Source organism: Pimephales promelas, chromosome 8 (genome assembly GCF_988280905.1).
Source record: "Pimephales promelas chromosome 8, fPimPro1.hap1.1, whole genome shotgun sequence".
Lineage (NCBI taxonomy): Eukaryota > Metazoa > Chordata > Actinopteri > Cypriniformes > Leuciscidae > Pimephales > Pimephales promelas.
Genome location: NC_142776.1, coordinates 15,452,780 through 15,467,229, shown reverse-complemented (window position 1 = coordinate 15,467,229; position 14,450 = coordinate 15,452,780). Strand labels below are relative to the sequence as shown.

Here is a 14,450-nt window from a genome sequence, read left to right as displayed (position 1 = left end):
ATATTAGATATACACAGATCAATTTTTGACCACCAGGAACACATTTATGGCACATTTCCAGAAGAAAGTCATGTCAAGTCAAATCACATTTATTTATATAGCGCTTTTCACAATACAGATTGTATCAAAGCAGCTTCACACTGATAACATGAAAGTAGCACAACATAGATCAACAACATTGCTAAACACTAAATAACCCCAACTGAGCAAGCTCAAAGCAAGCCAAAAGCAAGGCGACAGTGGCAAGGAACCAAACTCCATCAGATTGGATGGAGAAAAAACCTTGGGAGAACCCAGGCTCAGTCGGGGGCCAGTTCTCCTCTGGCTTACATTCATATTGTTTAAATATAAATATTAAATATAAATATTGTTTATGAATCAAACGGCGCCATAACATATCGCAGGCGTTGAGTCGTCTCTTCACAGGCGTTGAGTCGTCTCATCACAGGCGTTGGGGCATCCGAAATCCCCGTGAGAGGCTGGACACAAAACTGGACCTGACGAACTCCATTTTTCTCGGGACAAGCGTCCCGAGATAACAGCAGAAAGGCAGATGGGAAATAATTAGCATAGCGGATGTTCAGAAGAAAATGTGAAGTTGAGCCTGAAGTGGCTAATCTCACCACCCGGTTGCTAGGGTGTTCTGTGTGGTTGCTAGGTAGTTGTTAGGGTATTCTGGGTGGTTGCTATGGTGTTTTTATGTGGTTGCTAGATGCTAATGTTGCTAGGCGGTTGCCAGGTTGTTCTGGATGGTTGCTAGGGTTGCTGGGGTGTTCTTGTTTGTTGGTGTTGGTTGCTGGGTGGTTGCTAGGGTGTTTTAGGTCGTTACTATGGTATTCTGGGTTGTTGCTATGGTGTTACCAGGTGGTTGGTAGTGTTCACATATGGTTACTAAAGAGTTTCTGTAATGTTTTTGGGCATGATTTAGCTCTTAACTAATAAATTCTTTTGTAATATAATGTAATATGATATAAACTAATCAATATGTTTATATTGTTTGAAACCTTTTGAGGACCCTTTTACCATAACAATATAAACTTATAGAGTCCTTCTGATGTTGTAGCTATACATGGGTCAATTTTTGACCTATGTGAAACATTTATGGCACATTTCCAGAAGAAAATGTGAAGTGCTGCTTGCAGTGGCAAATCTCACCACCCGGTTGCTAGGGTGTTGCCGGTGGTTGCTACAGTGTTCTGGGTGGTTGCTAGGTGGTTGTTAGGGTATTCCGGGTGGTTGCTAGGGTGTTGCTAGGGTGTTCTGGGTGGTTAGTAGGGTGTTGCTAGGTGGTTGCTAGGGTGTTCTGGGTGGTTGCTTGGGTGTTGCTAGGTGGTTGCTAGGGTTGGTTGCTTGCTAGGGTGTTGCTAAGGTGTTCTGGGTGGCAGGGGCGTAGCACCAAATTCTGGGCCCTGTACACTCTCAATGTCAATGGGCCCCCTGCACATGGCATTTTACGATGCGGGTTAGCAAAGTGAAAATTCAATTTTGAATGAAATGTATTTTTTTAATTATTTGAATATAAACAAATATAAACAGTGTTTAAATAATAAAATCAGATTATAGTAATGACTGGTTCTTTCATTCACCACCTGAATTGATGCATTTGGCCTACTTGTGCTCAAATACCTTTAAACCTTAGGCTACATCGGTTTTGTGTACTAACATTTTGATCCATGATACTGATGCAAGTTTTAAATGAAAAACATTTATTTTTAAATAGGAGAACACAAGAACACGAGAGACAACTGTACCCTCAGAAACCAGGTTAAACTGATGCTACCAACTTTCTCAGTTGGTCGCATCAGCATTTGATTTCGTCGCGGTTATTTTTTATTTTTTTTGCTACATGCCATGGGATTAATCAATGCATGCCGATGAATAGTGGTTTTAATGGACCAAAGCCAGCAAAGGCTTACCATAAATACCTGTAATATATTAATTATCATTGCCAAATTTCAGGATTTTCATGGATTTTGGACAGTAATTTTAATCGTTAATTTTAAGAATTTTACATTTGAATTACATTCAATCTATCTATTTACATTTGAATCATAATCTTCTGTGTCTGTCATTTTTCTATTAGCATCATATTTCTATCTTTTAAAAATCATTAAACATTCAAATGTACATTCAACCTGATCTCACAGAATTCCGTGAAATGAACACGGACTCTTAACTCAAAATCCGTTGCAGTGTCACGGATTTGCCAAAAAATCCGTGATGTGCCCACGGAATTGATGCCTATGTAAGTCAATGACAGGCAGCATCCGTGGTCTACACACGGGCTGTTACAATACCTGCGCGCTCCCCCAATTGACGTCGTTTTATAATCTGGAAAGATATATTCTGAATTTACTTAAAGTACTTTACTTTACATATTTGATTTTAACTTGATATTGCATTGTTCTGTCGTCGTTTGATCGCTAGGATAACGTCTGGTCACCCTGAATTCCGTGACCGTACCACGGAATATTCGGTGGTCGCCACAGATTGGTTCACCGTTACTGGACGATATTGCTGCTGATTTTGATACTTTAGGTTGGCTATTCAAGCTGTCTGGGTTTGTGATGCATGTAGTCTAATTAAACTGTGAACTTTTGTATCTTCCCTGACCAGTTATAGCATTTTGCTTATTGACAAATGATGGGACCACGGGTTTCTTCCGTGACCGTACCACGGAATATTCGGTGCCGCCACAGATTGTTTCACCTTTACTGGGCGATATTGCTGCTGGTTTTGACACTTTAGGCTATTCAAGTTGTCCGTGTTTGTGATGCATGTAGTCTAATTAAACTGTGAACTTCTTATCCCCTGCAGTTTGTACAGCCTTTTGCTTATTGACAAATTCTGTGATGGCACCACGGATTCTTCCGTGATGGGACCACGGGTTTCTTCCGTGACCGTACCACGGAATATTCGGTGGTCGCCACAGATTGTTTCACTTTCACTGGACGAGGTTGCCTATTGCTGATTTTGACACTTTAGGCTATTCAAGTTGTCCGTGTTTGTGATGCATGTAGTCTAATTAAACTGTGAACTCCTTATCTGACCAGTTTCTAGCTTTTGCTTTTTGACAAATTCTGTGATGGCACCACGGATTCTTCCGTGATGGGCCCACGGGTTTCTTCCGTGACCGTACCACGGAATATTCGGTGGTCGCCACACCTTTACTGGACGATATTGCTGCTGAGTTTGATACTTTAGGTTGGCTATTCAAGTTGTCTGGGTTTGTGATGCATGTAGTCTAATTAAACTGTGAACTTTTTATCTCCCCTGACCAGTTTCTATAGCATTTTGCTTATTGACAAATTCCGTGATCGCACCACGGGTTTCTTCCGTGACCGTACCACGGAATATTCGGTGGTCGCCACAGATTGTTTCACCTTTACTGGGCGATATTGCTGCTGGTTTTGACACTTTAGGCTATTCAAGTTGTCCGTGTTTGTGATGCATGTAGTCTAATTAAACTGTGAACTTCTTATCCCCTGCAGTTTGTACAGCCTTTTGCTTATTGACAAATTCTGTGATGGCACCACGGATTCTTCCGTGATGGGACCACGGGTTTCTTCCGTGACCGTACCACGGAATATTCGGTGGTCGCCACAGATTGTTTCACCTTCACTGGAGATTGCCTATTGCTGATTTTGACACTTTAGGCTATTCGAGTTGTCTGTTCGGGATGAAATGTAGCCTCATTAAACTGTGAACATATTATCTCCCCTGATCATTTTGTGTATAACAGTTTTCCACATTGTCAAATTCTGAATCCGTGATGGACACACGGATAACTGGCAGGCTCGATCAATCAAACTCCCCATCCATCAGCCTGGTGTAAATAATATTTGGACTAATTTACTTTTTTTTTTTTTACTTTAATTTACTCAATTGACAGATAGGCATATACAGACAACGAAAAAAATGATAAAGACTTATAATAAATTAATGTTAAATCGGACGTGTTGCCATTGCGGCGACCCCACGGCACTTTCGCGGTTTTTCCGTCATTGCGAGGATCCCCTCTACCAATCGGTATGTATCTCAGACCTGCTACTTATTTACTAAATATAAATGTTGAAATATAAGTTTTAATGCGTTTTAGATCGCTTGTAGGCTATTGTTCATTGCTAAATATTTGACATGATATCGTGTCTGTAAATAACGTTAGCTGCTAACGTTAGTTGTTTTTCTCTAAAAAAAAGTATGCATTTTAAGAAATATTTAAAAGACGTTTTCTCAAAATTATTTTTTTTGTCATTCTCCAGTAACGTTACCAACATATCATCCTCTGTACTGTAGCACCATGTACACCAAAGAAATATAGTGAAAATCGTTTGTTTTTGATGAAAAGTGAGATGAAAGCATATAACGTTAACGTTAGGCCCTATCCTGAAATCCATCTGATATTCTTTTTCCATCTTGTGTAAACTAAATGAAAAAATAATTTTCCACCTGGATTTATCATGTGTTCAGATTTGTTACCGAAAATATATATGCAAAATTGTGCATATTTAATGAGATATTTCCTATTTTGCATAATTAAACATACAAATTTCAAAAACTTATAATACATTGTTTTTATATACTTGTGTAATTAATCAACTGAGGAAGGTTCATGGTGATCATGGTAATAGATTCATTTATTTTAAAAATTTTACCCTATTCACCTTTAGTGTCTCACATTAATGTAGACATTAATTTTTTTTTCTCAGAGATGCATCTAATTATGCTTTCTTGTCTGTTCTACAGATTATTTGCATCTTATCTCCATTTCTCTGTCTCTATTTCAGTTTTATATAGAAAACAAAGGCACTTTTAAGAGCCACTCTTTCAATCTCTCTCTCACTGTTTCTCTCTAGTCTCTCTCTCTCACACACACACACACACACACACACACTCTCTCTCTCTCTCTCTCACTCACACAGACACGCACGCACGCACACACTCATCTTCATATTTGTACTGTTTGTCTATTGTCTGTATTTTTGTATTGTATCTGTGCATGCACCATGTCGGAAAACCACCCAGCAGTCTTCGAAGATCCTAGTGAGGTCAGATGGCATATGGCTGCTGAAAATTTTGACAACTTTACACCCATATCTATGTCAAATAACTATTGGTATTACAGATTGTTTGTTGTAGTTGCTGTTGATGTTCTTGACATTTAATGGACATTGGAGTAGTGTAGTATTTTATGTCTTGTAGTTTTAGTTTTGTGTTTTTTTAATGTTAGTTACTTTGCGTCCAAAGTCCAAACATAACCATAAGTCTGATATTCTATTAGAAAACATTAATATTTTATTTTCATATAGGCTGCAATGGGAAGCCATGTCCCTCAAAAAAGAAAGAGGACTAAGAGAGGGAAAGCAGTCGCAAGCGCAGCGGCCACAAGTAACAGACGTAAGAAACGTCAAAAAAAACAAAAAACGTTGTGCATTAGGTTCGTTGTTTATTACACTGTTATAGTTTAATAATGATTATTATCTAATATCTAAATGCTGGTGAGATGTATGATGGAATTTTGTGAATTTTCTGGGGTGAAATATATGATGCTTTACAGTAAGACCCTGATAGAATAGATAACCTATTGCATTGGCCTTTACAGCTTCTGAAGTTCAAGTGATCACAGTGTCTGAGGAAGTCCCTCACATCGAAGAAGAGATGACTGCAAGTCTTGGTCAGTATGTCTGTATAATCCCTATAACATTTCCTATCCCTCCATATCAACAACTTTTCTAATGACCCTGTAAACTTTTCCTCGATTCATTGTTGTTGATGTCTCACACTTCTTCTCCACGTAACTACATTAAAAGTGGTTTGTGTTTGTATTTGTATTTTGTTGTTGTAGAAAGAATGTGCATTATATTATAAATTTTTACAATTCTGCACTCATTGCTTTTGCATAGCTCGCTTTTAGAAATTTTTTCCTATTTTGGGGAGTGATAGACACTCCTACTCTTCATTTCAAACTGGTCTATTATCGGAAGCATATTACACGTTTTGTGAAACCATTGTGATACAATGGTTCGTGATACCATGATCAAATCCATATACAGTACATTAAACCAACATTGAATGGACACTGTCATGTATGGCTTGGTCAATGTCAGATTTTAATAATTATTGTTGTACCATTCAGTCAATTTTACCTATTGTGCCTTCACTCAATCGAAGGGTTGTTTAACAGTTATTTATTTTCATTTATTTTTTTTAGATACACGTCTTCAATAGCTGAGGGACACGCTTGACTCAGTTGAGGTTAATGTGGCAGCTGAAAAAAAACAGCATGGGCACAGCGGCAGCTACACGCTGATACAAGGGCAAAAGCAGCAAGGCCAGTGCTGCTTGATGCTAAACTGTCCGCTGAAAGAGATGTCAACCAAAAATGCACTATATAGGTTTGACGTCTTCGACGCTTTTGCTCACATTAAAGTTTCGGCTCCTTCGATGTCAAGGCATGCCTTTTTAAAGCTACTGGAGCACCGTTCTGTTCAGGCTGGAAGGGTAAATCTGCTTGAATCATTGTAACACATAATCATATTAATGTATCTAATATTGTGATATTTATTTTCTGTAAACACTAAAAATTTTTTATGTCATAGCCAGGGAATGTCTGTGCAGATACGTTCCAGAAAAGTTTTTTCGAATATTGTTTTTGCAAACATACAGAAGATGTGATGTGTGAAGTAAATGACTTTTATTGTCCAGCATCAGAGGCAGCAGCATGACAAGAGTATGTCTAATACTGCATATTAAGACAGTATATCTATTGTTTATGTTTGTTTGTTTGTCTTTTCTGTTTTCTATTTGTTAAGATGAGTGATATCTAACTTTACAGGCAGATAACAGTGGAACATGTGGCGTTTCAAGGTTCAGGGCAAGTAAGGAGATGTCAAAAAAATCATCGTCCAAAATAGATGAAGAGGGCATACAAGTGGCAGTCTGCAGGTATGTGGGTAGATCAGAAGTATGCAATTGTACTTGCACTTGTCACACCCTGTGGAAACTCAATTGTGGATAAATGCATCAGAGTCAGGTTCAGAGTCAGGTATTTCCTAATGGGAAGTAAAGTCCTTTCCGTCCTTCAGATGAGATGTTAAACTGAGGTCCTGACTCTGTGGTCATTAAAAATCCCAGGTTGTCCTTCAAAAAGAGTCGGGTGTAATGCCGACATCCTGGTCAAATTTGCTCCTTGGCCTCTGTCCATCATGGCCTCCCAATCATCCCCATATACTGATTGGCTTCATCACTTTATTTATTTTTAAAATAAATTACTTGATGGGGATGAGTGTTTGCGATTGAGGATTGATGGGGATGAGTGTTTGTGTGCGTGCGTATGTGCAAATGGATTTAAGCTTTGAATAGAGGTTTTTGATTAGCTCTGTTTTCCACAGGTCTTATTGTGTAAACAGATCATTAAAAATATTGTCCTCTTGTGCATCAGACACGGGATATTGCTGCGTGGACTGGACCACTACCGTGGCGAGGTCTTTGCCGACCCAATGTTTTTACAGAAACAATTGTCAGAGAGGGCCAATGTCACTTTCTTCTGCATGGATGTTGTCTGCAGGTAATTTTTCTCTTTCATATTGAAACTTGGTCAACCTACTGTACATTAAATGGCAAGTGCCTGTTTTTTTTTTTCAGTCATTTTATATTGATGGCCAGGCAAAGTATTAGTTAATGCCTACTAATGCTGTGCTTCTTTTTAGGTACTGGCAGCCATACCTAAGCAAAGCGACTGAAGAATCATCCGATCTTCAACCACTGATGGAAATGAGGCCATTTCTTAGTGTGATGCATGCCAAAGCTCATACAGCAAAATGCGAGGTACCTCAAATTACTGAAATTTAGATGCAACAGTAGCCAGCAGGCAGCTAGTGCTAGAAGTCGTGCAATGATTGTTTTTTATTATTTTAAATTGTTATTAGTAGTAATATACTAAGTTGTAAGTCTGTGATTAGTATATCTTGTGTAGTATATTATGCAGATAAAATATGACACCTTTAAAGTGAAAAAGATTTGAATGTGCACATAATAAATGACATTATTTAAAGTTATGGTATGAAATTAATCCAACACTGTTGCAGGTGAGATGGGGCGGTATGAATCAGGATGGAGCAGGGAACACTGTTGGAGAGGAAGTTGAGCAAGTATGTTATTACAGACATTATTGTAACTATGTAGATATAGGAGATTTTACTGATACATTTAAGCAGTGTGTGAAGGATAAAGTACATCAGGGTACCAAACAAAGATCTATGCTTGCTCGAATGACCATCAGAGCACGATCTGAACTGTAGTTGCAACACATATTTTGTTGAAATAAAAAAGTGAAGTGAGCAGTGGTGTTTTATGCATGATGCATCACTATTTCAAGCTTTGTTCCCTCTGAGCTTCACTATTTAATTATATACACTCATTTGATCATGTTAGGGAAATTCATTATCTGCAAATTCATTATCTGCATTATCTGATAAGATATTAGTTAAACAATAAGACAAACAATAAAACAGTATGGCTACATGTTCACATATACATACATTTTTTTTTTTATGTTATATAGGAATACATTAATTTCTGTATTGTTTATCTAGGTAAACAGCTTTCTATCCAGGGCAGCTCTTGTCACAAAGTACATGACAAAGGCAGGTTGGTATGACACAATACAAACCATACACTATGATGAGGTATTTCTGACTTCTAAAATGTAATTTTCATGTTATCCTTGCACTAAAGTAATTTTTGTGTTTGGTCATGTCTAACTGCAATGGTCTTTCTCATGTAAACTGATCCAATCATGCATGCATATTTTTTTGTAATCAGGGAGAGAGAATATGCTTACGCAACAGGCCATGGGGTGGAACAGAAAAAAGACAGAGAACCTTCATAAAGTCTTAGCCTGCAGATACATCAAAGTAAGGGCATTTCCCAATGGTCCTTTTGCCTGACACAACATACATTTTAACAACAAACTGCAGAGCTGGCGTCTATCCATCTGTAATAAGCTCATTCATCTATTAATTTATAAACTGTAGGTTATGGAATTTCAATTTGATCTCGGTATTGTCTGAAAGCTTGTATGGTATTTTTTATTTTTGTGTGATTTAAAGATTTCCGAGAAGGTAAAGCTGGAAGTTGCCAGCTTCAGTGATTTCCGCCAGAAGAATGACATCACTGAACAAACAGCACAGCAGTGGGTGTGTGATGTTCAGCAGTGGACAGTCACAGGTAAATCACATCTGTTAATTAGTTTATTCAAATATTAACTACTTAAGGTGATCAGACATTTTTAAATTAAACAATTTCTGAAATAATTGTGTTTCCTATTAAGAGCCAGGGAGCACAGCAGAACAGGGAGCAACAGAGGATCTCAGGGCTGAGATAGAGAGCATCATAGTGGCTCTGCTACGCAAGAAGCAGGAACTCTATCGTCAGCATGGTTGGTTGACTGATATTCAAATGGCACATTGCAAACAAACAAAAACAGTTTTCCTGATAGTTTTCTTATTTCGCTTTGCAGATAGCAACCAGACAAGACAGAGAAAAAGAAGAAAAATAAGAGAATTAAAAAAAAATGAAACAAAAGATCCAGCTGTACAATGCTATTGCAGAAGATAAAATTGATGAGGAGTTGGGCTCAAATTCGACAGAGGACTACATCCTGCCTTGGGAGAGACGTGAGGATGGTATGGTGGTAGTCCTGACATGTTCTTGAAAATGTATACCTGTCTGTATACTGCAAAATCTCCCTCTCTCTCTCTCCCTCTCTCTCCCTCTCTCTCTCTCTCTCTCCCTCTCTCTCTCTCTCTCTCTCTCTCTCATATGTTTTAGTTTATAACTTAATCGTAAATACTAAATCACTTTTTCATATTTCCATCTATTCCCACTACCTAAAGGTCACTCCTTCAGGTTAAAACGGTCTCTTGAGGAGGAGCAGAGCATCCTGGTTAAGGAGATGTCTCAGCACATCACATCTCTCCATAAGGAGATAAAGGGAGTGGAGAAGCTGAAAGAGAACATCAGAATGGGCTGTAAGTCAAATTTGGATTTTTTTTTTCCTCACTAACATATGTATAGTCCCTTTTCCATTGAATGGTATTGGTTCCACTCACCTCAACATGACTACTTGGTTTGGTTTCAAATTTTTGGTTTAATTTTCTACTGCATAAAAGTACCATTTCATGGAACCGGTTGCTATAGCGATACTGAAGTGAACTATCTTTGCATCACCATTTTGTAAAAGTTTGTAACAGCAATCACTACAGCAGAACAGATAAAATCAACAGTATTCTGAAATCATCGCATTACAGACATGTTTTTGGGGAGCAATATTTACTCTATCGGCTGTCCTGTCTCGCTAACTCTAAGCTGCTGTTGAGGACCTGCTCAGAACGTTAACATGATGCTAGCAATAACAATGACCACAGAGCTATCTGCACATCATTGTTGGAACTTCAACAGAGGTGGAACCAAAAGAGTCAAGTGGATCTGGTACCAGTCAGTGGAAAAGAGCCACAAGTTTTATTGTTTTCTACATTAGTTGTACGACTCTGCTCCACCCTCACACTTTGTTTAGCCCCCCCCCCCCCCCCCCCCCCAATGCATTATATTTTGAACAGAAATTAACAATCGCAAAAAAAAAAAATTGTTTGAGCAAAGAAAAAAAAATGATTCTGTGCTCAATAAATGTATTTGCTATTAGCCATATGCACGTGCAATAATAACCCCTCTCACTCTGTTTACAGGTGCTCTCTCAAACTTATTCTCTGCACTCCTGTCAAGTCCCTCTCTCTCTCTCTCAACCTCTTAATTCTGTGCGCGCTCAACTCTTGACATGCTCGCTCAACGTGCAAGAGCGTTACAAGTGTGCCACAAAATCAACCAATCGGAAAATTAAAGGTAAATTGTGATTGGCTATTACAGCGCAGTCTCATCCCAAGACGTCATATAACTGATGTCTTGGGACGTCTTTTGACCATACGTCAACATCTGCCTTTTTAGGGTACCCTTAAACATCGGTTAGATGACGTTACCGGATCCTAAACCTACCCCGTCACCTAACCGACATTAAAGGTAAAGCGTCAGTTGTATGACGTCCCAGGATCGTCAATATAACCGACGTTTAAGGGTACCGTATATAGGATGTTAAACATACAGTTTCAATGAATTTGAGTTCAATTGAATTTGAGAACAAGTAACATTTTTATGTCATATGTGGTTCTACATGCTATAATTTTTGAACAATATTAGTAATTCCCATGTTTATGTATGTTACAGATTTTGGTGACTTGTCAGAGGATGCTGCAGCTGGTTTCAAAAGTGTCCTCATGCGGAGGTCTTATGCACTGGAGAGTTTATGCCAACAAGCTGTGAGCACGTATAGTGCTATAGTTGATGACCTCCAGATACAGGACACAGAATGCAGATCGGACACTGATGACGAATATAACCTTAGTAGTCCAGAGTCAGAAGAAGATTAGAAAGGAGACCACTCTGTTTTGTTTTTAAAATCTGCTGATCCTTTCTTTTTCAACTTCAACAATTTCCAGCTTGTCTTCAACAACCTCCAGCAAGCAATAATTTATCGCTGCAGAATGGCCAGACTCTGGCTACCTTTTATTAGCAGGCTAACCCCCAAGCTATCAGACATGTAAATATGCACTAACCCTATGATAATTCAGTTATCAACATTAGGTGTTGTTAATTGTGAAATTATTTTGCACTGCAACTTCATATACTTCAATCATGAGTGTGTAATATAATTGCAATATTGACTGAATGGATTGGCCCTCTGGGTGGACTGTTTTATGCATTCTGGACTGTGACATTTCAACCTCAACTTTAGCACTTAAAGGACAATAGGGAGCTCATTTATGCTCTATTGAATTTTCTTGTGTCAGATGTGTTTTGTGGTACATGTGAGCACACAAAGATAGATTTCTTCAACTGGAAATGGCTACAATAAACTTGAATGAATTTGAAAGTGTAAATAATTTGTGATTGTAAAAAGTGCATAAAGTACATAATTGCCTTGTAGTCTTTATTCAAAATCTACATTTTACATTATACTGTCATAATATAAAAACTCTTCAGGATGCAGACGTGGCACTGGTGAAATCAAAAGTCAAAAATTGTCCATGGGACCTGGTGTCACTTGGCAGTACTTAACGCGCTGTGTTGACTTGACAGATCAGAGATTTGATAAAAACCCATTAATCTTGTTTTTCATATATTCAAAACCAATGTATTTAAGCAGGATAGTATTTAAATTAACATGAAAAAAGTGATCATTTCAGTATTAGTGGTGATAGGTTCAGAGTTGGAAACAGGACAACAAGGTCGTAGCCAGTGTCTGAAAGTATAATTAAGCTGCATGTTAGAACACCAGCACTCACACTTTTCACAGTCTCATATCTCTCATCCCTGGACATTTCTCAATTTACCAGCCGACCAACTCCTCATTGACTAAGCCTATATCTGCCAGACACCCTTTTTTTCTGAAAATGGAAAGTAGAATGTGTCTTTAAAAGTTATGATAAGCTCCAAGTCCATGTTTATTCTGATTTTACTTGATTTGGATAAAAAAAAAATTATTGACTTGATTCTGATTTTACTTGATTTGGATAAAAAAAACCAAAAAAAAAAATGACTTTTTGGTCTGCATTCATGCTACATACTATTGTATCATCAATCATGGATCCCTATCAGTTTGCTTACCAGGCTGTGGAAAATGCCATCAACCTGGCTGTTTACTCTGCTACATTTGGAGTCAATTAACACCTATGCGTGCATAGCTTAGCATATAACATGATAGATCCTCAATCTGTTCTCCAGCCTGCAAGTCATGAACAGCAATATAGATCTGTGTCACTTGATACTTTCATATAATTAAATTGGTCAATTTTAACAATATGGAAACATCAATACAGATAGGCCACCATAAGGCTGTAGAGAGGTAATAGGAGCAAACACTGTATTATACTGCTGCTGGTGGCTCGTGCCACTCGTCTGTCCTGTACACTGTCCTGCCCCACTCACTTATTGTCCTGTACCACTAGTCTATGTCCCGTGAGACTTACAAAATGTTAAAAACCTGACCCTTAACCTAATCCTAAACCTAACCCATTGGACAGTGACTAATGACGGACAGTAGGCACATCAGATGGGATATTGAGTGAGTGCCATGTGAGAGTAGGCAAGTGTCACAAAACAAAATGAGTTGTGCAGGTCAGTGCATGGGACAGCAAGTCAGTGGCACAGTGAATAGGACAGGTGGCACAAGACATGGGTTCATGGGTGGCGCAGGACGGGTCACGAGGATCAGTAGTACAAATCACCAGCAGCAGTACAGTACAGTTATTGCTCCTACTGCTGGAGGAGAAACGACCAAGATCAAGTTTGCAGATGATACCCCCATCATCAGTCCCATCAGATATAGTATGAGTCTCAGTGCTCCATGGAGGATAATTGGGATGTAGAATGAAGTACCACCAGCAAATTTCATCCTGAGGAGGAGGAGGCCAAATCCCAGTTATTAGTTGAGCCCTGATATTTTTACATTTATGGCGTCTCACATAAGGCATAATGAATTAATTGAAATGGGATATTAACATCATATTAACATTAACATAACAACACATTAATCAGACATGATCTGGACATGTTATGTGTAAACAAACTCTTCTATAATGCCATATATCTTATTCATCACTACCTGGTATGGAAGGAATGACAGACAGTCACACTTGATGGAAATTAGAAAGGATTGACACAAAAGTCTTCTTGTTGTAATCCTCCTGCCCCCTAATTAAGTCTTATTTCATTGTATATTATTTTGACCCAGCCCTCCCCTGGATACACATCAGCTTAATCACTATCATGCAAGGACAAATTCAGTATTTTGTCAGCATTTACTCTACCCATGTTAAAGTGTACATTTGTCTAAGTCTAGTTAGTGATTTCTATAAAGATGGTCTGCTGAACATCAAGAGGGAAAAGGACATTATACATGTGACTTAGAAATACAGTAGACTAGCCAGTTACAGTATAACTACCACAATGATGAGGAAACTGATGGGACAGTGAGGACACTGGAGGAAGGATGAAAAAGAACCTGTAGAGGATACACTGTACATAAGGCAGATTCATTCTGCCCATTATGGCTGGCATTAGCAAACATCCCAATTGAAAAAAAATTAATGGAGGACAGAATCCATATTAATCACATCTAGAGTGTATTCACCTCTAGCACGTACTGTAGTGTATTATATTAGGAATTAATATGAAGATTCATTGTATACAACAGCCTGCTTTGTCTTAGATTACTGTATGGCATTTCATCCCTTGACCTGGAGCATTTTGCTTTGTTGTTTAAAGTCATTGCAATTCAACAGTGACTGACTGTTATTGAGCTGAGCCCCATTTCATACATAACTTGAACCATGTTTGAG

General features: G+C 38.4%; 1 protein-coding gene across 7 annotated transcripts; it reads left to right on the top strand.

Annotated features, from left to right (window-relative positions):
* Positions 1 to 4,928: 4,928 nt before the first annotated feature.
* Positions 4,929 to 11,366, top strand: LOC148977685 (uncharacterized). 7 transcript variants are annotated; one of them, XM_089134053.1, is made up of 16 exons: positions 4,929 to 5,437; positions 5,603 to 5,674; positions 6,212 to 6,501; positions 6,706 to 6,730; positions 6,836 to 6,945; positions 7,442 to 7,567; positions 7,710 to 7,827; positions 8,088 to 8,150; positions 8,595 to 8,649; positions 8,824 to 8,915; positions 9,111 to 9,228; positions 9,332 to 9,439; positions 9,521 to 9,686; positions 9,897 to 10,031; positions 10,746 to 10,899; positions 11,278 to 11,366. In XM_089134053.1, the coding sequence occupies exons 4-13, from the start codon at positions 6,722 to 6,724 to the stop codon at positions 9,616 to 9,618; spliced, it is 897 nt and encodes a 298-aa protein (XP_088990179.1). In that variant the 5' UTR covers positions 4,929 to 5,437; positions 5,603 to 5,674; positions 6,212 to 6,501; positions 6,706 to 6,721; the 3' UTR covers positions 9,619 to 9,686; positions 9,897 to 10,031; positions 10,746 to 10,899; positions 11,278 to 11,366. The 7 variants fall into 7 exon arrangements, with proteins under 7 accessions (XP_088990179.1, XP_088990178.1, XP_088990177.1 ...); XM_089134052.1 differs by having other exon boundaries at positions 6,600 to 6,730; XM_089134051.1 differs by lacking the exon at positions 6,706 to 6,730 and having other exon boundaries at positions 4,929 to 5,397.
* The last annotated feature ends 3,084 nt before the right edge of the window (positions 11,367 to 14,450 follow it).